The sequence below is a fragment of the Typopeltis vanoorti genome, chromosome 6 (genome assembly GCF_054136105.1).
Source record: "Typopeltis vanoorti isolate ZY-2024b chromosome 6, IOZ_Tvanoo_1.0, whole genome shotgun sequence".
NCBI lineage: Eukaryota > Metazoa > Arthropoda > Arachnida > Uropygi > Thelyphonidae > Typopeltis > Typopeltis vanoorti.
The window spans coordinates 145,095,282-145,119,252 of NC_143554.1; the positions used below are offsets into that span (position 1 = coordinate 145,095,282).

Genomic DNA, 23,971 nt, shown 5'->3' on the forward strand with positions numbered 1-23,971 from the left:
TGAAGAAATCAACGATTTAAAAATCAGAGTTTGCGTTGCTGGTCAGTTTCGACATTGTATCTCTGTTTACCAATATTCCATTAGCCGTCACAGTCAAATTATTATATGAAGATTACCTTCAAGATATCGCAAATATTTTCGAATTTGTTATCCATTTAGGTTATTTTAGTTGGAAAAACAAGTTCTACAAACAAGTTGAAGGCACTGTAATGGGTAGCCCTTTGTCTCCACCTTTGGCTAACTATTTTTTGAAACAATTCGAAGAGACTACGTTTTTATCCATTCACCCACAACCATTTCTTTGGTATCGTTATGTCGATGATGTTTTTGCCATTTGGTCACATGCTGAAGATGTGTTTTCCACCTTTCTACAACAGATAAATAGCCTTCACCCTCGTATCCAATTCACCATGGAAAAGGAATATTCTGGTACTTTACCATTTTTGGACATCCTGCTTACTCGAGCTTCTTCTGGTTCCTTATCTACAAGCGTCTTTCGAAAGCCCGCATTTACTCCAGATACTTTCATAAAAAGTCTGCTCACCACACTCTCAAAAATTTGGCATTCTTAAATCTTTAATTAATAGGGCACATAAAGTTTGCTCTTCTCCATAAATCTTACAACGAGAACTTTCCATCATTAAAAAGTTAATGGAATTTAATAATTACCACCCTAATCAAATCCAACAGATAATTGAATCTTACGTTCCAATACCTAAGGTTTCTTCAACAGTCCATAGAGATCCAATCCCCTACATTCCAGGAATCTCAGAACCTATAGGTAGAATTTTAAAAAAGTACCAATTGATTCCCATGTATATTCCTATCAACAAAATTTCTTCCTTATTGCCTTCTACTAAAGACAAACTGTCATCTTTATCTTTGGTTGGCGTTTACCGAATGCCATGTGAATGCGATGGTTCTTATTTTGGACAAACTGGCCGTTCTGTGGAAAAATGAATTAAAGAACATCAATATTATATTGATTACAACAAACCTCAGAAGACTGGTCTAACACAACAAGGTATTAACACTATCCATAATATCCAGTGGGAGGAAGCTATTCTCCTTCATAGAAACAGGTTCAAATATGAACGCCTCTTTAAAGAAAGTATGGAAGCTCTTTTACACCGAATTTAAATCGAAATGATTGCCTCTCTCTCTCTCTCTCTCTCTCCCTCGCAGATCTGGGAGACTTTTATTTTATGTAATAATTAAAAAACCAATTATCTGAAATATTAATTATTTATTAATTTCTTTCATTTCCTAGCTCTGGACAACATTGCATTTTAATAGGTGATCCATCGAATGTTCGTTACTTGTATTCCATTCCTATCTGTTTGTAACACTGAAGATATACTATTGGTTTTAGTATGAAATATCTGTATCTTATTTATTAATTAAAGTTATTACTGTGGACTTACGTGTTATTTGTTAATAATATAGAAAAGAAAAGAAAAGAAAAGAAAAGAAAAGAAAAAGACATTCTTGCTTAAAGTTGACTACTTTTATAACACATGATAGATTTGCCCATACAAAACTTTGATATTCTTTCATTTATTTAAATGAGTGTAAACATTGTACATAAAGCATCAACATTCTCATATATGAAAATAAACAATTCATTGAGTAGGCCATTACCATGTGAAATCAATTTAAAAAGATATTTTGCATGTATAGTTCCTGGAATATACACTAGCCTTGAAATCAAAAGTAAGATATGAAATAATCTTTCATAATATAACACTATGTTGAAGAAACATATTCTAAAAATGAGTAAATAAATGTGAGCTAGTATTTATTCACTTCACAGCTGAAGGCAATGAAATTCCTTACATAAAGATACCGCCGTTATATTTCAAACAAATATATTATCCTGGAAGGATATACTGTACCCTTCAGTTTTTAACTGTATTGTATATGGTATTGTGCTCTTTTGTTTCGTTTCGGGTGCTGTATACGGTATTGATCTGTGATTATTTTTTATTTTTTTACAGATTATTGCAAAGTTTTTGTTTTGTATTGTTATCTTATTCCTGTTATATACTTCTAAATTTCAACCAGCTACTGCATGCTCAGTATATGGCTTTATATATATATATATATATATATATATATATATATATATATATATATATATATATATATATATATATATATATATATATATATATATATATATATATATATATTGTTGAAATTAGGGTTTACTCGGGATGTATGCATTTATAAAAATAAATTTAACTGACTAGAGCCCGAGAAAGTATAACAAAAATCTTTAATACATCACAACTAGTTTCATCGGAGCTCCGACTTACCTGAAGAAGTCGGAGCTCCGATGAAACTAGTTGTGATGTATTAAAGATTTTTGTTATACTTTCTCGGGTTCTAGTCAGTTAAATTTATTTTTATAAATATATATATATATATATATATATATATATATATATATATATATATATATATATATATATATATATATCTATATATATTCATTTTTAATATTAACTGACTTAAAACCCGAGAATTATAACAAAATGAGATTTATTTGAAAACGCAACATGTTTCGTCGAGATTGACTTCATCAGGCGTTCAAAACATAGAAAGATATTAAAAGACACTGAAAATAACATTGAGACACTCTAAAGCTATACAATTATAAAGTCATAATATTCGACTGTGAATGACAGTTATTATGAACTTGAGCTATAGTCCGTGTTAAAGTTCCATTGTTGTACACTTGTGCGTGTGTGGAACCACGCGATCTCCAGTATCTGATAGTAGAGCTGAAAGAGTCAGGCAAATTATAGCTGAGATTATTGTTCATATGAAGCGGGTCTAAGGTGATTACTTTTGACTCCACAATGTGGCGTTCCACCTCATCATGGCAAATGTGTAGGTTTGAAGTTGATGTCAAATTTATCTCATGTTGGCGGCTTTCTTGTTCGTGTTTATTGAAAACAGGACGTGGCCCGACAGAGCAGATGCTCTGGTTCTCTTATAAGCATGTCTCTCTGGTGCTCCTCGAGACGGAGTAGGAGAGATTTCTCCGTTTGCCCATAGTAAGGCTTTCCGCACTCACATGTGACCTTGTATACACCTGGGAATTGTAGAAGGTTTTGAGATTGTTTATAGTTGTTGAAACGTGATCTTATTTTTGGAAGAGTCGAGAAGCACGTTTGTATGTTAAACTTCTTTAGGATTCTACTCAGCTTTTTGGATAGTGTGCTGATATATGGCAAGACGATATGACCTTTGGAGTCGTCCTGTGTCTCTACGTTGCTATGTTGATGGTGGGATAATTGGTTGTTAATACTTTTTAAAGAGTAGCCATTGTTTTTAAAGGTCCAATTAAGATATTGTAGTTCTTTTTTTAGTTCTTCGTCATCTGACAATACAAATCTTGCACGATTCGCAAGAGTTGATATAATACCCAACTTTTGCGCTGGATGGTGATGTGGGGACGCATGCAGATATCTGTCCGTGTGTGTTGGCTTTCTAAATATAGAGACTTTTATTGATTCAGGCGTCTTGGTGAGTTTAACATACAAACGTGCTTCTCGACTCTGCCAAAAATAAGATCACGTTTCAACAACTATAAACAATCTCAAAACCTTCTACAATTCCCAGGTGAATACAAGGTCACATGTGAGTGCGGAAAGCCTTACTATGGGCAAACGGAGAAATCTATCCTACTGAGTCTCGAGGAGCACCAGAGAGACATTGCTTATAAGAGAACCAGAGCAACTTCCCTATCAGGCCATGTCCTGTTTTCAATAAACACGAACAACGAAAGCCGCCAACATGAGATAAATTGGACATCAACTTCAAACCTACACATTTGCCATGATGAGGTGGAACGCCGCATTGTAGAGTCAAAAGAAATCACCTTAGACCCGCTTCATATGAACAATAATCTCAGCTATAATTTGCCTGACTCTTTCAGCTCTACTATCAGATACTGGAGATCGCGTGGTTCCACACACGCACAAGTGTACAACAATAGAACTTTAACACGGACTATAGCTCAAGTTCATAATAACTGTCATTCACAGTCGAATATTATGACTTTATAATTGTATAGCTTTAGAGTGTCTCAATGTTATTTTCAGTCTTTTAATATCTTTCTATGTTCTTAACGCCTGATGAAGTCAATCTCGACGAAACATGTTGCGTTTTCAAATAAATCTCATTTTGTTATAATTCTCGGGTTTTAAGTCAGTTAATATTAAAAATGAACATATCCCAACCCGAGTTAATAGTAGTAGTCATCATATATATATATATATGTATGTATGTATATATATATATATATATATATATATATATATATATATATATATATATATATATATATATATATATAGTAGAAAGTATTTTACCTTGGGTATAATAAATGTTAAAGATACCAAGCTATTTTAAACCCTCGTTTTACTCCATTTCCCAAGTAAGCAAACAGACAAACAAGTGAAGTTTGTCTGTTTGCCTGCACGTACTGGAAGTCTAGCTGACCCTCAAAGCAGTGCAAGTCAAGGCAACTCATGGTAAAAATAGAATAAGCTCTGATCACCGTTCTTAATATTTATCTTAATGCACAGCCCATTTCCTTGAGGAGATGTATGATGCTATATATTAAAGGCAAGTGGCCACTACCCAGACCGGTTTCGACTTTATGAATAAGTAAAGCCGTCTCTAAAAATTTGGACGATCCCTAGGCCACTCAATTGTGGGCCTCAGCGTTGGCTCCACTCAGTGATGGCCTTCCACCCACCACTACCAAACAGAATCGCTCATATTCCGAAGAAAAGCTTTCACCGACAAAGCACCTCACCGGGCCGTGAAAACACTTTCCCCGGAGACTCAAATTGCTCCCTTAATGCAAAAACCTTAAGAGAGCGAAGTCATAATATTCCCCCCACCGGTTTCGACCCTTATTGGGTTCTCATCAGTGGGAGCCAGGCTAGAAATACCAAGATTTTAGTAATACAGAGCTTATAAGTATTTTACCAGAACAAGTTACCATAAGGTGTTTTAATCTTATTAAATAAAAATCTCTGGATGAGGTATAAATGTAGTAAGTATTTTCCCTTGGGTATAATAAATGCTAAAGATACCAAGCTATTTTAAACCCGGTTTTACTCCATTTCCAAAATAAGCAAACAGACTAACAAGTCAAGTTTACGCCTGCACGTATTACTAAAATCTTGATATTTCTAGCCTGGATCCCACTGATGAGACCTCAATAAAGGTCGAAACCGTTCTGGGTAGTGGCCCCTTGCTTTTAATACACAGTATCATACATCTCCTCAAGGAGATGGGCTGTGCATTATGGATAAATATTAAGAATAGTGATCAAAGGTTAAATCTATTTTTACCATGAGTTGCCTTGACTTGCACTACTTTGAGGGTCAACTAGACTTCCAATACGTGCAGGCGCAAACTTGACTTGTTTGTCTTTTTGCTTACTTAGGAAATGGAGTAAAATCAGGTTTAAAATAGCTTGGTAGCTTTATAATGTCAAGTACAAAATCTCTCAATATCGAGATAGTTTTTGTTTCAAAGTTGATACTGACGGTACAGATTTGTTTTCAGTTACTAGGTTTGATTATTTAAAAAAGCACTGAACTAAAAATCGACTAATTTTCACCTATTTCACATGTACGTTCAACCTCCATTTTTTTAGGTAATCGGAAAGGATCATCAAAAAACAAATACTTAGACAAGAACTCAAAACTACCTACCGACGTGACTTTCCTCGTTGGGACAGGAGAAAGACCAGCGACTATACACGGTAATAAGAGTCAGCTAGCTGGGAAAAGTGACGTGTTTAATCAAATGTTTTATGGTTCTCTTAGGGAAGAAGGAAGCCCCATTCGTATTCCTGACATTACACCTGAGGCGTTTGAAATAATGCTGATGTGAGTGATTTACTTCATTTTGGTATTGATAAAAATAAGTTTTATGTATATCCTGTTCACCAGTTTAGGATAATTTAGCATTGTGTCTCGTAAACTCTTATTTTATTTTCATAATATTGAAATAATCAGTGGCTTAGAAAGACTACGGCAGTGTTTCTCAAAGTATGGTACACGTACCCCCCGGGGGGTATGTGAAAGGTATTTAGGAAGTTCCTGGCAATTTTCAGCTATGCATCATTAACGCATGGAATCATTATTAAGAAAAAAAAATTATTAATTTAAACGTATGAATATATATTCTCAATAAATTATACAATATGTATGAATTCACCCAGTGCTGTGCCGTGGGTAGGAAGCGCCCTTGTGCCAAACGTTTTCAGCGCCCCCATAAAATAAGTTTCCATGAAAAATTTTTGCGAAAAATTTTACTTTGTTAAAAATACAAAACAGATTATACACATATAAATATAAATTTTATTTAACAATAGCAGATCATTGTAATCACTAAAATTCATTAATAAGGAATTTTTTAATAATAAAAATTTTCAAAAATGTTTATTTCGTTAATATATAAATACAACAGAATATATATATAAAAACAAAAATTATATATATATACTTTTATTTTAATATAAAAAGATAATTTGGAGATATGCTTTTAACTATATAACAATTAGGATAAATGTAGATTTATTTTACATATTTATCCGTCTTGCTTTAGCCGCCACAAAAATTTTAATAATATCTATGTCTAATGATCCATAATATTATTTTCAATTGATATAATTGATAAATTCGTTAGAAGCTCTCCAGACATTGTTGATCGCAAATAAGTTGCGATCAACAATGTTGCGATAATACAATAAGAAGAGCGGTAAAAATTGTCCGCCAAAATAAATAATAATTTCTGAAATTTCCACTTAAACTTATTTTTTAACCTCTGAGCCTACTGTTATTTTTTAAGATGATTGGATAGAAACTGACTATTTTTTTTATTACAGAATTTGATTTTTCAGTTGAATAATAAATATGCATAGAGTTTAGTTGTTGTTTTTTTTAATTAACATGTAGAGATATTAGCCACTGATTGATTTCTCAATGATATTTATTTATTTATTTTTTTTTAATTTTTATTTTTTTTTTTTACATTCTGGTGATTGTTTAATAATTAAAAAATTTCTAGAATATTAAAATTATTTATTAAAGAAATTAGTAAATGTCTTCCGCAACGGAACGGCAATGTCTTCCAACCAGAACAAGAAGAAATATATAAATAAATCTCTTAATGAAAATTATTTATTTTCTAGACGTCTACCCTACATAACATACAAATCTTTTGTTTTCAAAATAAGATAATTAACTCAAATGAAACAATTTAACTGATTTTCAAATTAGCTAAAATATAATAGACATTATATATATTATATTATATATACTTACTCCCTCTGGTAATGTGTTTCTTAGACTACTCTAAAGCTTTTGACTGTGTTGAGCATGTGAAACTGTGGAAGTAATGAAAAGAATGGGTTTCCCTCAACACACTGTCAAGTTGATAGCCAACTTGTATAAGGAGCAACAAGCCACTGTAAGAACAGGTGTTGGATTAACTGACTTCAAGTTGGAAAAGGAGTTAGGCAAGGATGTTTACTTTCTCCTCACTTGTTTAGTATATATGCGGAGGACATGATGCGTGAAGCATTGAATGAGCTCAGGACAGGAATTAGGATAGGAGGTAGATTGATCAGTAATCTGAGGTATGCTGATGATACTCCTTTGTAATGACATAGAAGAACTAGGACTAATTCTTGACAAAGTTAACAAGACCAGTAATAACAGAAGACTTCAACTCAATCCTAGCAAGACAAAGATTATGGTTCTCAAAAGAAATACAAACAGAGAAGCTCTTGAGAAACAAGTGTACCTTAATGGAGAAAGAAGTGAGGAAGTCAGCAAGTTTGAGTACATGGGATCCATTATTAATGTGAAAAATTGCTGTTCAGAAGACGTCAGAAAAAGGTTAGGAATGGCTAAAACAACAGTCAGAGACCTGTCTAAAATCTGAAAGGATGGAGCTATCTCCATGGAAACAAAGCTGAGGATTTTGGATGCAGTTGTTTTTCCAACAGCGACTTATGGATGTGAGACTTGGAACCTAAAGAAGTCAGATAAGAAACGGATATATGCTTTTGAGATGTGGTGTTACAGAAGGCTGTTGAGGATATCATATACTGAAAGGCATACAAATGAATGGGTGTTAGAAAAGATCAGCAGAACTTTAGGGCTTCTTAAGGATATTGACAGAAGAAAGTTAAAATATTTTGGACACATAGAAAGGATGAAAGGGGGACTTCTCAGAACAGTAATAGAAGGTAAAGTTCCTGAAAAAAAGAGGCAGGGGTAGACCATCAATGAGATGGATGGATGGCGTGTGTGGAGTGACTGATCTTCAGAGAGCTGAGGCCGCCAGAAATGCAAACAACAGGACTACATGGCGAGGCCTGGTGTGGCATATCACCGAGCATCGGAGTGACCATACGGCATCTGTAGATGCCCAGTGAAGATAGTGTGTATACTTCCTTTACGTGAATAATAATTCATATTCACAAAAAAATTTACTTAAACTACAATAAAAATATTTCATAAAATAAATGGCACCTGCACAGTAACACTGTAACGTACAAATGAAATGTTGCAAAATACATCAAAAAATTATGAAGAAAGGGTCAATTGCAGTATGTGTAAACAAATCTAAATCTAAACAGTTTTATAGCTTATAAATAACTTGTTTATCATTTAAGTCGCGCCGTGTCAGCCTAACGCGCTGATAGGAATTCCGATAGTCTACCCCGCATATATATACGGGATTTTTAGTTATGGTCCCTCAGCAGCGACCCGTATATATACGAGATAATCGGTTAAGGGGTTAAGAAGAAAATAATAGGTAAAAAAAGAGAAAGAAAGAAAATTAAAAAACAATACAACAAAAATAACAGTCATTTACAATTTATTTATTTATTTATTTATTTTTAAAATGTTATAGATGTTTTTCGTGAAAACTAGAGGTTCAATTAAAATCAAAAATTGTTTTGGCTGGTAAATTTTACCGCTTTTTTTTTTTTTTATTATTATTTTAAAGTCTCACCAAATGCTTACCGTCGAAAAAAATCAATTATGTTATAGTTTCTTACCTTCCAAATTTCCAGAACAACGTCACTGTGTCAGTCACAATCGCCCATCCACAAAGGGCAAAGCACAGAGTAAGAATGAATTCACGGTCTGTCTTAAAATAATAATTTCCACTAAAAATTTAATAAACTATCGAGAATATTTATACAATTTTCGCTGAGTCGATACTTACTCCGTGAAATAAAATCCGTGGTAATATTGATAACGTTTCATTTCAAACAAATTATAATAAAATTCACTTACTGGCTATATAACAATATAGGATTCTTATCCATTTAATATTGTTAGGTTATTAAGAATTCATAATAATTTGACTGATTTTAAATTTAATTTTTATTGAATTAACTATAATTTGTAATTGTGTAATTTATATAGTAGGATACAATTCAAGAATAAGAAAATTTATATATATATATATATATATATATATATATATATATTTTTTTTATTATTATTATTATTATTATTATTACCCATGGTGAAATGGCTCCTCTCATCTTCAAGCGCTCCCTTGTGCGGAGCTCAATCTGCGCAGCCGCACGTTGCGGCCCCGAAGTCGCCTAACTAAAATTGTGATGACTGCTTCGTTTGAATAGTTTGCAAATTCGCGGGCGATCACTCGTGAATCTTCGTTCAGCTTCGTGTATGAACGTACACTGCGAGCCTGAAACAACGCGAAGAGCATACGATAGCGATTGATAAAGTCATTATTATTATTATGTGACACCTCCAGGGAGTCCAAAGACTCATCGAGGGAGAGTGTGCCAACCGCTTCGAACGATTGAACCCCTTCAACTACTAACCGCGCTCAAACTTGCTTAACTTTTTGCGTGAGCCATTAGTAGCAGAGACTCTACCAGTCATTAGTAGATATAATTAACACAGTTAAGCAGATATTAAATAATGTGCTTCATTATTTGATCATATTACATATTTGTTGTTAAAATAACAATTAAAATGGTTTGTATTACTTTTACAGTGATATAATTGCTTTAATAATGAAAGAAGTTATAATATCTATAATAAATATTATAATTTATTATAATAATAATTATAGTTATTATAATAATATAAATAAAAATAATTATGAAAATTAAAACAATAGCAGAAATTATGATCGTAGAAAATGCAAAAAAAAAAAAAAAGTCTTTTGATCGGATTCGGCTTTCAAATAGTGCAAATATTTATCGAAGAATCACTGAAATGGCTGGAAATATAAAACAAACATTGTTATCGATATGGGACACGGTTAACTGGGCGATAGCCAAGTGGGCGCCGGACAGGACATCTGGGCGACAAAATAATAAATCAAATATGCAATGCTATTCTATTGATCTACTACCCGGTAATTTTTATTTATTTTTTATTTTATTTATTTTTTATTTTTTTTGAGAAAGGAGTTAAAAGAACAGTATAAACATAAAAATGTTATTGTGTAGAATTACGAAATTGTATAAAAGTTATATTAAAATTTCCCACGCAAAAAATGAGTCAGCTAGTTAATAAATATTTTCGTTTATAATATATCATAATGAGAATATTAATTTTTGGTCGTGAAAGTTATGCAGTGTGGAACCAAAGCATGAATGAATTATTTGTAAATGGCACATTTTTATATTCTCTCCCTCTTTTTGCTGAAATTTTTGTTATTTTGGCTAGAAAAGATTTCTGTTATATATACAGGAATGTCCTGTTTTCCCTGTTTTCTATTGTTTACTACCTAATAAGACTCTTGAAACATATATACAATTATTTTATATGATACATGAAATATGGCTATTACTGGATCCCGAAAATAGAAATGTTGATTATGAAATTGCCATTCATCAAGCTTTACGTATAGTATTTCTACAAGCTAACATAAATGTTGCTTTTTTTCATCTCGTACAAAATCTTCGTAAGCATTTAGCTTCATGGAAACTTTTAACCAGATACAATTCTGATGCCCAGTTCGCTTTAAATTCTAAATTGATTACTTCACTTGCTTTTACTTCCAGAACAAGAAATTATTTACGCTATTTCTGAATTTGAGAATCATTTATCCAATGAATTTGAACCAATTTTAGAATGGTTTCCGAACACATACATAGGTCGTCTAAGCAGTGGCGTAGCTAGGGGGGGTGCGGAGGGGGCAGTCCGCCCCGTGTGGCACTTTGAACCTTTTTGAACTTTTGCAATTAATTCTAAAATACATTCTCGAGAACTGAGTTCCAAATATTGTGATACCACTGTAAATTTTCCTCACAATTGCTGTACGTGTTGCTAGTTGTGAGAGGAGGTTTTCTAAATAAAATTGATTAAGAATTACCTACATTACTATGAAATAGACTTCGCCAGTATCATCGACGATTTTGCCAACAGAAAAGCAAGAAAAATAACATTTTAGAATATGGAAATTAAAATTTTACTTCAAAAATAAACATAGTGTTTTAGTTTATTTCCCTATACGTCGTTTTGTTTTTTGTAGTATTTATGGTGCGCATTGAGAGGGTCGGCAAACTCAGGGATGGCCCCGGCCGGCAAAAGCTGTAGCTACGCCACTGCATCTAAGGAATAATAGAACCAGGGCTTCACCGATTTTTACCTCAAACGTTTAGTCTTTGTACCAACGAACAATAAATGGAGGCGACAGGACAAATCTGTTCACAACGCCATCTGCTGGCTACTAATATTATTTCAGGCGAAACAATTTTCACATATCTCAATAGTATCTGGTACTCGACTGACTGATTCCCTTTCCACCATTCGGCATACTCTCCACTTACTGTGAGTTTTTGTACCGTATTTTGTACTGTCTTTGTATCATTTTTGTACTGCGGTCTAGATGGCGGTGCTATTCTGAGGCAAAGGATTTTTTGTATTGCAGGGAAAAAACCCAAATATAGTTGCGAACTGTTACTTACCATATTGGTGAAATGCATTTCGAATTATTTAGAAGTGATTAAAAAGAAATAAAAGAAAATATTCGGTAATTCGAATAAATCTCGAATTAAGTGAATAATTCGGATAATCTCCCCCCCTATAAAAAAGCTTTTTTTTTACTAATCTTAATATTTACCCTTAATGCCAAAACACATCTCCAATAAGGGGATGTATGATGTTTTGTATTAAAGGCAAGGGGCCACTACCCAGACCGGTTTCGACCTTTAGTGCAAGACCAGGGCAACTCGTGGTAGACGTGTTGTTTTTTTTTTGTTTTAATATTAACCGCAACTCGGTCAACTATGCTGGCTAAATTTAAATCTAAATTTATACATTCAGACCGATAAAGTTTTGAATTCAGAATACTGTTAATAAAGACGGAATTATAACAAAAAAAAGCTTAAAAATTAATGCTTCTACAAATAGTACATCAACATTGATAAACACTCAAGACTAGCGCGATATTTTAATGATTTGCATAAAGTATAAACTTTAAATTGTTCTGAATTATATATATATATATATATATATATATATATATATATATATATATATATATATATATATATATATATATATATATATATATATTTATTTATTTATTTTATTATTTTTTTTTAAATACGTCTATATTTACAAACCGCAAATATACATACAGTCACTAGCGGGAATTAATTTATGTTTATTTTCATTTTAATACAAGAATGTTGTGGTAACTTACACTTACACTATTTAAAATCATTATTATTATTAATAATATACAGGTATCTCTATGGAGTCAGCAGACTCGTCGCAAGAAACCGAAACTATCCACACAATAACTATCATACCTCTTTTTGAACTTATTTACAAATGAAACACTCGCATCTGAATCAGGAAATGCATTCCATTCATTCACCACTCTCCAAGCAAAGAATCTAGTCCTCACACCCTTATTAACCACATCCTTACTTAATTAACAGGGATAACGGCTTGATCTTCCACCACCATCCCATTTCTGAAATATTTCTCCTTCAACAATCTTATAAAAACCTTTTAATAACTTACATTTTTCTATCATATTCCTTCTTCTCCACCAATCAACCAACCTCTGAAATCCACAAACTCTCAATCTATCAATGTAGAAAGGAAAGTATTCCTTACACCACTCACCAACTCGGTCACTCGCTTATGAATATTTTCTTCCGCTTCCTCGTTAACAAGGAATCCAGGTGACCAGAAGTGAGCACAATAATATAGATGTAGATGTTTTAATGTCTTATAAAGAGGAATAATAACTTATCTCTGTATGTTAGTGTGTTCTTCAATAACCAAGTAATCCTATTAGCGATTTTGTATACCTTAGCAATATGCCCTCTGAACTTCTACTCGCTATCCGATAACATCCCCAAGTCTCTAGTCTCGTCAGTCTCTTGGAGTACTATTCCATCAATGTGGTACACAGCTTGTAATCTTTTATTTCCCAAATGCATAACTTTACACTTTTCCACATTGAACTGACATCCATTATTTTTGCCCATATTGCTAGCTTATCCTGCAAGGATAAATCATCAACTTAAATCATACTCCAAGCTCTCTACATCAGCTTGATTAATTATTGCGCTACCCAACTTTGCATCATCAGTAAACAACTGAATACCTCCCATCAAGTCATTTCCCATATCATTTATATATAAAATAAACAATAATGGTCCAAGCACAGAGTCTTGTGCCTGGACCATTATCTGGTCACCTGCTTCATCCTGCACTCTGCTCCTCCATACACTATATTTGGTATTTGTTCATGAGCCATTCCCTTATGCACATCACCAGATTAATATCCATCCCCATTTGTTCTAATTTGATAACAGTACTCTATGGGGTATGCTGTCAGAAGCATTAGCAAAATCCAACAGTATCACTGTGTAACCATTCCTCTTGTTCAACTCAGCTGTCACTCTGTTATACAAAGTTAATAAATTACTAAGGTAAGACCGACATATCACAAAACCATGTTGTTCCCCATAGAAGCATCCATAATAAACAAAAACTGGATTTTAAATACAGTAATCCCTCGATTAATGCACCCCCGCTTAGTGCGTTTTCGATTAGTGCGTCTTTTTTTTTCGATACCCAAATTCGATTAGTGCACCTATATACATCTTAAAAATAAATATTACAGATTTCAAAATTTTATTCTTCCACCACCATCCCACTTCTGAAATATTTCCCCTTCAACAATCTTATAAAAACCTTTTAGTAACTTGAATTTGAAAATTTAAGTTACTAAAAGTTACTTTCTTAACTTTGTAAAATGAATACATTTTACAAAGTTATTTTTAATGGCATACTACACTACTACAATGTACACTATGTATACCATGTTCCAAATTTTTACCCCAAAAATTTGTGTCGTCTGCTAATTACATAGCATTATCCTGATCATATCTCGTACCTCTTTTGCAATTATTTTGCTTACATTTTTTTATTTATTTTTAAAGTATTTCCCAGCCTTTCATCATGAGTAAAAGAATTAGTGAGTAAAGAAAAGTGAAAGTGTGAAAATGATTAGAAAAGTAATCTCATTGGAAGAAAAACTTGAAATAGTAAAGAAAGTGAACAAGGCGAGTCCAGAGAAAAGATAAGACAAGAACACAAAAATGGGTGAATCAACTATAAGAGCAATTTTAAGTAAAGCTGCTGAATACTAAGTATTATAATGATTGAAATAGAGAGACTTCTTTCCACACGGATCGAAGGTTGTAACCAAAAACGGATCCTGCTAAGAGCTGATCTTATTAAATCAAAAGCATTAAGTCTCTTTGCAACCTTGAAAGAAAGGGTTATCAATGATGGAAAAGAAGAGTTCCACATTAGTGCTGGGTTGTTTGAGAAATAGCCTACATAATGTTCTAATCACAGGCGAAGCTGCAAGTGCCGATAAGGAGTTGGCGCAAATTATCCAGAGATTTGAAGAAAATTGTATAAGAAGGGGCTATTGTTACAACAAATATTTAATGTCGATGAAACTGGCCTTTTTTTGGAAGCCAATACCTTCCAAGACTTTTCTGGCTAAATCAGAGAAATCTCAGCAAGGTTATAAAGTCGCAAAGTCGAATGAAATTACTGCTAGCAATATGCGATCCATTTGGAAGCACATTCTTCCACATTGTGCAAATGATTTTAGAGGCTTTTCAAATGAATCTAAGTTAATTAAATCTCATTCTGAGAAACTGAGTGATTCCGACCTGCTAAATTTAGATGCACAGCTGGAAGATCCTAAAGAATATGAAGAAAATTTAATCACTTACAAGCCCAAAGAGATTTTACAGAAACAAATTTAAAATATTTTTCGTACAACCGAAACTTTTAAGTAGCAATGCTTCTCCCTTGTGAAGAGAGAAGCAAGAAAATTTGCAGAAGAGAGAGAGAGAGTTGTATGAAAAAAAAAGAAACAGAATGTCCCCCAGAATAATGGATTTACATTTTGAATATGTTTTATTGTCTTTCAGCTTCATAGTTTTACGCTAACTAGGTCCTGAGACATACCCTAATTCTTTTATAAAAAAAATCTAGGGTAAAAAAAGAAATTTGAGGAACGAATTATACTTTTTTCCATAGATTATTATATTTGATTAGTGCGTTTCACTTAATGCGCCTGTTTTAAAGAACGCGTTAGGCTCACTAATCGAAAGATTGCTGTATGTAGTATGTGATACATACCAATTTAAATATGCAGAGTTTTAAACGTTTATTTTTATTAAAAAAAAAAAACTTAAATCCTTGCAAATGAACTTAATAAAAACATCTGACTCCATTTTTATTTAATTTTATTTTTAGATACGTGAACACAGATGAAATTTCCATATCATCAATAGAGCGAGCCATGGAAGTTTGCTTTGCTGCAGACAAATACCACATGTTATTTCTTAAAAAAAAGAGTGAACAGTATCTGTTAGATTTTGCCCCAAAATATTCAGTGCACAACAGACGTGTATGTGAAGTTTATGAATTTGCCATCCTTATGAATCTACATCGGGTAAGTGGAATGTATCTGAACATAATTGACGAACACACGGAAAACCTTATAAAGACAGTTGATTTCTTGGATTGTCAAGAAAGCACGGTGCAATCTATAATAAGCCGAGATTCATTGAATGTTTCGTCAGAATATAGTCTTTTTGTTGCTATTCTTGAATGGGGAGAGAACAACTTAAGAAAAAATGAAATTGAAGTGAATAGGGAGAACTTACGTGATCATTTGCAAAATTGTTTTAGATGGATTAGATTCAGTTTGTTGAAGTCTTCCGAACTCAATGAAATTTTAGAAAAAGATTTGATCAACAGCGAAGAGATTAATGAATCATCTGACGCCTATGTTGGAAGTAAAATCTATCGCCCAAGAAAGTGCAGAGAGTTTGACCAGCTACGTGTTCGCCTAATAGAAGAGAAGAATAATTTCAACACTACTACAAATTCGTCATACGACAGCATCATTCAGCAAGATAACACGATTGTGTTTGAGTTGAAAATAACAGAAGGTTCATTATTGATCAATTTCATTTTGGTACAAGTAATACATGAGGATGAACTATATGAGTCCAAAATAGTTAATTTAGCAACACTTGGTAGAGAAGATGTGGATAGCGATGACGTTAACTATGTTTGGACTGGTGGAGGCATGGAATTAATTCCATTTTTGGCAACAACATACGAGAAGTTCCGAATAACTGCACATTTTTCAAAGGATTTCCCGAGAAGTTTGAAACCTTGCCAGAAAACGATTCAAGAAGAAAAACATACTGATAATACGTTTACTATAGAATTGAAAGGCAACTGGACTGTTGAATTGGTCCAAGTTATTTTGCATCAAAAATAATTAGTTTCAGATATAAAATTTTATTATTAATTTTATAACAGTGTTATAATTATATTATTTATTACATTGGCCAGTTCTCCAAGCTGGATAGGGTACAAACGCCTCAACTACTCCCTATAAGAGGATAAAAGGCGTTAGCTGATTTATATGTTTTATTTATTACATAATAATAAAATAATAAAGTTTAGATCAACATATAGCATTTGATTAGTATAAAATTACAATATTTTAAATATAATACTGAAAATAAAAATAAAAAATAAATGAAAAAAAAAATAATAGAGGAAGGAATTAGGGTTATTCCTTCCTCTGTTAAGGTGTCTACTCTTCAATATTTTAATAGATGACATAATAATAGAAGTAACTTTAATCAGGTGGCGTATTAATGGTAGCAGACGCAGAAGATTATTTACAAGTATTTAATTTCCAACAGATTTGCAAAAAATATAATATGGAAATATCAAAACACTTGTACAATAATACATTGATCAGTAACGAACCTTCCACTATGTCCAGCTCAAATGGTGCCAGTGATGTAGAAGCTAGAAATAAACAGACAAATGACAGAACAAGTGATGAATTTTAAATACTTAGGAATTCAGATTAACTCATACAGAAAACTAAGTCAAAGAGCAAACGTTTAAGACAACCAAGACATTTGGATGTTTAAACAGAACGATTTGGAAAAATAAACATTTAAATATTGCAGATAAGATTAGTATATATTAAAAAGTATAATAAGACTACTTATGACTTATATATATGAAACGAACTGGGACAGTTAAGATAACACAGTACAACACTACTACAGAAATCAAAAGACAAGAAAATTGCAGGAAAAACAAAATGTGATAAAATCAGAAATGAAAAAATATACCAAAGTGTATCCTACAACCAGTAAATGGACAGCAAACAGGAATGACAAAAGTATACCATCAGAATGTAAAAATGGAAACAGATACTAGGGGACCAATTGGAAAATCACGAAAAATGGTGGAAAGATGGATTGCAATAAACATTTTCCCAACAACACCTAAATTGGAAGATTAAGAAGAGGAAGGAGATAGTCATAACATATTTTAAGATAATGTAAGCTAATCTGCAACTTCCAATACAGAATTTTGTCCACATTCTGCATATCTCTTGACTTCTTTGATAATTGGAGTTCTGATTTTAATAAAAATTATTCAGAACCATTTTGTTGTTCTGTGTTTATTGTGCAAAACCAACACAAGCATTGTTGAAACAATGAACACTGTCTGTCAGTTGATTCTACCATCATATCAATATATATATATAGAGGTTCGGTGTAGTGGTTGAGACCGCTGTAGGTGTCCTCCGGCGGTATTGCGAGGAACATCCAGAGTGGAGGATGCTACTCAGTGGTGATCTTGCGATTGCAAATGGACAGGTTCCTGGTTGAAACATTTGAACTTCCTCATTAATTTCTAGCCTCCAGTTACACTGAATGCAATAAGATCTGTACCCCCTAGGTGTGTGGAATATGCATTTTAAAATTTAAATTATATTTATATGGAATTTTATTATTATTTAAAATGGAAGTTGAAATAATTATATAAATTCAAACATATAACAAATTACCTAACATTAACCGATTATTTAAATGAGACACTAGTACGCTTGCATTTCATATTAATCAAATTATATTGTTAAGGGGTTACCATGAGGCGTGTTTGTAGCTCCCGTGGAAGGGGTGTTTGCATCAATAGCGATAGGATGTCCGAAGACCGTTCTGAATTCTAGTTGTCGATTAATGATAAACTTAGAAAGGGCTTTTTCTTTGATTCGAGTAAGTCAATCTCCGGCACGAGGAAAAGTTTTTTTTTTTTTTACATCTGGAAAAGTGATTTTGCATCACTCAAACTATTTCAGACAATTACTTTGGATTCTCTGCATAATAATATATTATATAATAATAATATATAATAATACATAGCAGGGCCGGCGAGAGAAATTTTCGGGCTTATGATATGTCTGTGGTCCGGGCCCTACTTAAAAAAGTGCATCACTTTTGTTTAATAAAAAAATTCAGCAGTTAAACTATTAGCACATTGTTTACTTGAAATTTCAATTTCTTGGTGTTCTTCCATCTTCAAATATTTCAGTAGTAAATGCTTGTTTTTTAAATCTTCTTTTGCCTTCTCACTATCCCTTTTCTCCTTTCGTTTTTTGATTTCCACATTTATGATGATACATTTCTGTTGGTTTGCATTTAATTTACTTTTTAGAAATTAGTCAACAGCTATCTCCACCATTACTACCAGAAGTTGAACTCGTGGCTATCATTGAATTTATAGACATCGTGGCGAGATTGAAGCAGAGAATTGTCGCTATATCATGATCCTACATCTGAACCTTTACTGTGTTATTGTCTGAAATAGTATAAGTTTTACATCAAATTTGAAATGTTTCATTAAAAAACGTGAACTTCCAAATTAAAAAAAAAAAAAAAAAACTCTCCCGCGCCAAATATCGAGTAAATAGAGAATCAGCTATATAAATGGCGTGTAGTAGACGAGTACAATCTTCGACAGCTATGGAATTTTTTTCTGGCAGCCTAGCAATATGGAACCAGAAACGTTGACAAACGCTATTACCAGAATTATTAATAGTATTTTTAAAGAACAAACATGGTTAAGCTAAACTTGTTATCTTATATAAAAGGAAAACGAAGCAAATACTCCAACGAATAACAGCAACAGCAAAAATGAATTTTTTGATCACAAGAGAATACACCAAAGTACGAGGAAAAAGGGGTCTAGAAAGCTGTGATAAATACCTTGAACAAAAATGAATTTCATATATTCTTAAATATCCTAAAAGATAAGACATTTTCTGAAAAAATATTTTTATCTAAAAAAATTATGAAAAGCCATTTTTGTTCTTGGTGTTTATCAAAACTTTCCAGGGCCCCCTCCCTCACAATTAAGAAAGAAAAACAGAAATTTTGCACAACATGAACCCACTTTAGAAGGAATACATACTTGTGGAAATGCGTTAATTCAATAAGGGAACAGAATACCACCGAATACATGAGAGAAATAACTAATTAAACCCTTTACTAACCGTATTTACTGAAAGTAAATACAGTTAGTAATGAAATTTCAATAAATGAAATTTTCAACTAGTAACCTAGATTCTAGATGCTAAAGTTGATGGAAGCAGGAAAAGAGGAAGACCAAAAATTAGATGGGTGAATGGAGTTAAAGAAGCAACAGGCAACCGGAGTGTGCTTGGAAATTCTGAAAGATATGTCAGGGACAGATCTGAATGAAGAGTGTATGTCCGTGGGGTCACCAGGAGTCGAAAACGACTCGATGGAACATAACACAACCTAGATTCTGCAATTCTGTAGGAAATCAATATTCTCTAAATAGGTGACCTCCATGAACAACATCTTTGAACTGAAATAATGATCATCTTCATTTTTTTTTTTTTTTTGAAAACCTGATATGTTTTTTAATGTGAAAATATATTGGCTACTCTTTAACTAAACGGCTTCATTGCAAACTGCTAAATTGTAATGAAAATGTTAACTGGATTTCTCAACAACGCATCTAATCTGATTCAATAATTTTCGAATAATAAAATAAAAACTTACTCTCCTCCCTAGATGCTAATTACAATCATTGGTAGTCTTGACTCATCATCATCAAACTCCTGACATGTACCCTTAAGGAGTGTACAGGATATGATAGTAGTACGATTTTCTCCAAATCAGTCTGTTACTTGTCAAGACTCCAACATTATCGAATCCTATATTTCTATCGTCTAAGGCACTTTGTACCGTATCATTCCACCTATATCTTGGTATTCCTCTGAGTAGTTTTCCTGCCAACTTGGCAGAGAACACTTGTTTTGCTAATCATTATTTCCTCGCCCATTCTGTTTAAGTGACCATACCACCTGCGATTAGATCTGCTAAAGCATTCCTGGATGCTGACAATGTCAAGTTCTTTCTAATATCCTCGTTTTTAATATGATATTGCCATTGATGCCATCTGTTCATGCCTATAATCTTTCTCAGGACTCTCATATCTGCGGTTTCTAGTCTTTGGTCAAGTGTTTTACTTCTGAACCAGCTCTCAGATCTATAAGTTAAAACTAGTTTGAACGCTGTCTTTTGTACAAGTAATTTAGTGCACAGACTAATTTCTCTCTTATTCCATACGAATTTATTCAATTGACTTCCTACCATACAAGCTTTGTTGATTTTGTTGTCTATTTCCATATTTAATTTACATTCTTCAGTAAAAATCGTGCCTAAGTAGCTGAAATGTTTTACTTGTTCCACAGGTTCCCGGTTCACAGCACAGTTGACATCTTCAACGATTCTACCTATTTTCTTTGTCTTTGTCTTTATAATGCCGACCTTCATACCAAATCTATTACAACAGTTATTCAATTTAGTCAGGGAATCTTGCAAACTTGTAGAAGGAGATTTATTTAGAAGTACAACATCGTCCGCATAAAGCAAAGAACTGACATTAACATCTCCAATTCTGATATCATGTTTAATAGACTTTCCTTCATAATGTGATCCGTATAGATAATGAATAACAGAGGGGATAATGTACATCCTTGTCTCACCAGATTTAACAATAAACCGTCTTCCTGTACTTCCTTCTATTCTAACTGCTGACTTACAACTCAAATATAGACTAAGTATCGCTTGATATAATGCCCCATTGACACCATATAATTGTAGCGTATTAAATAGCTCCTCTCTTGGCACCTTGTCATATGCCTTTTCCAGATCGACAAAACTTAAAAACAGATCTTTGTAATATTCCATTGCTTTCTCCACTATTTGTCGTAACATGAAGATCTGATCCTGACAGCCACTATTTGGCCTGAATCCAGCTTGTTCTTCACCAAGCTTTTCTTCCACAATTCTTCTCAACCGTTTCTCAAGTATACTTGCATAGATCTTGCCAGGAACTCTCAGTAGGGAAATACCTCTGTAATTCTCACATTCAGTTTTATTTCCCTTTTTATATATGGGTACTATTAGAGCCCTACTCCAATCATCAGGAATTCGCCTCTCTGTCCAGGCTTTCTGAACGATGCAGTGCATCCACTGTAACACTTTTATACCACCATACTTCAGCATTTCTGGTCGAATATCATCTACTCCTGCTGCCTTTCCACATTTTAAGCCTTTGTGGCTATTTCTACTTCACGTATGAATATGTATTCCTGATTGTATGCCTGTTGAGTGTTTTCTACCACTATGATATCACTGCTTGTTTCATTTAGCAATTTTGCTAAGTAATTACTCTATACTTCAAGGATATCTTTTTTTCTCCCATTTTCATGTCACCTTTATCATCTCTGACTCCTTTTACAGCACTCTTTCCTCCATTTGTAAGATTCTTCAACAACCTCCAGAATATCTTACCAACTTCTTGATATTTATTTTCTATGTTCTTGCCAAAGTCCTCCGTTGAATTTTGTTTAGCTAGTTTTACACAATTTTTTTCGCTTTCTTAGATTTGTCTCTGTATTCCCTAAGAGCACAAGCTGACTTATTTGCCACGAACTTTTGATATGGTTTCTTCTTTTCCTTCACTGCCTCTCCAACTTCTGTGTCCACCATGGAGTTCTGATTTTTATATCCTTGCAGACAACCTCACCACATGCCTCTCTGGCTGAATCAATCAGGGTTTTCTTCAAGGCTTGCACTGAATCTTAAAGGTTTAGTTTCTGTTCTCAAACTCTTTCATTTTTTTTTCCATAATCTTTGTGTATTTTAGTTACAGTACACATCTGAGAGCTGCTCAATTTTTATTCGCTTTAAAACTTTCTTACATGTTATTCTTTTCAATATGAAATTCAGCTTTATCCTGCTCAAGACTAAATAGTGATTTCTTCTAATTTCAAATCCTCTGTACACTCTGATATCCTGCACCAGTGATAAAACCTCACTATCAACAATAACACAGTCAATGAGACGTTTCTTATTCCTTTCCTCTTCTCTCCATGTGAATTTGTGCACATTTTTATGTTGGAACATGGACTTGTTAGTAATAACCAATCCATGTCATGAGCAGAAATCCAACAGGTATTTGCCATAATTATTAGCTTTGCTCTTTTCACCAAATTTTCCCATAATATTTTTGTATATCTGACAATCACTTCCTACTCTACTATTTAGATCCCCAACAAGGACCAACTTTCATTTTTCATTGTGTCAGTTGCTTTCTCTAAAGCCTCAAAAAATTCCTTCACTTTTACCTTAGAAGAATCTTTCGTGGGACCATAGGCAAATGAGTCCCATTGTCCAGTTTCCCATTCTGATATTTGCCCACATCACTCTACTTCAGACTGCCTGCCATTCAAGAAGATTAGCTTCGTATTTTTTGTTGAATACTGTGGGTACTCCTTTTCCTTGATTGTCATTGCTTGAATATAACATTTTGTATTTATTGCTCAGAAAGATCTCACCAGTTTTGTCTTTTTTGTTTCAGCCACTCCTATTATGTCGATCTGGTACTTATTTAATTCCTCATCTAGTTCCATTTCTTTGCCATTCAGGCTTCTTATGTTGATAGTACCGATTTTTAACTCTGGTGATGTTGAGTTGGGGTGTGCTTTCAGATTTATTCCAGTAGCTGACTTTTCGCTGTTCGCCCTGGTTCTCTGGCGAAAACAACGGGGGCCGTGTTTAACCGGATGACGCCTCAGCCGGCATAAAATTTTGTCATGTTGTACAATCATTTTGTATATTGGTTTAAGCCAAGAAGAATACAATTTGTTCGGCTAAATCCTAAATTGCCAGCCCATCCTCGTTAGTTCAGTATCCAGGTAGATACCCAATTTTGTACATGTTTTTGTACAAAACATGTACAAAAACTTAAATTAGGAAATATTTTGTTTAATAAGACGGGTGGGTGTGCCTGTCATAATATATAAAGGATTCATTTTTATTCACAGGAATAAACAGATTTGGAACTTAGTGAGTCATCTTGTCTAATTTCCTTGAATATGTTAATTTCTTAATTTACCATTCTATATTTATATATACAGCGTAGAACCGTTTTCTGTGCATATATTAATTAATTCT

General features: G+C 33.2%; 1 protein-coding gene across 1 annotated transcript; it reads left to right on the forward strand.

The window, feature by feature from the left end:
- The first annotated feature begins 5,720 nt into the window (after positions 1-5,720).
- Positions 5,721-17,071, forward strand: LOC150106018 (BTB/POZ domain-containing protein 3-like). The gene is made up of 2 exons (XM_090393746.1): positions 5,721-5,918; positions 15,846-17,071. The coding sequence occupies exons 1-2, from the start codon at positions 5,836-5,838 to the stop codon at positions 16,882-16,884; spliced, it is 1,122 nt and encodes a 373-aa protein (XP_090249872.1). The 5' UTR covers positions 5,721-5,835; the 3' UTR covers positions 16,885-17,071.
- Positions 17,072-23,971: the final 6,900 nt, after the last annotated feature.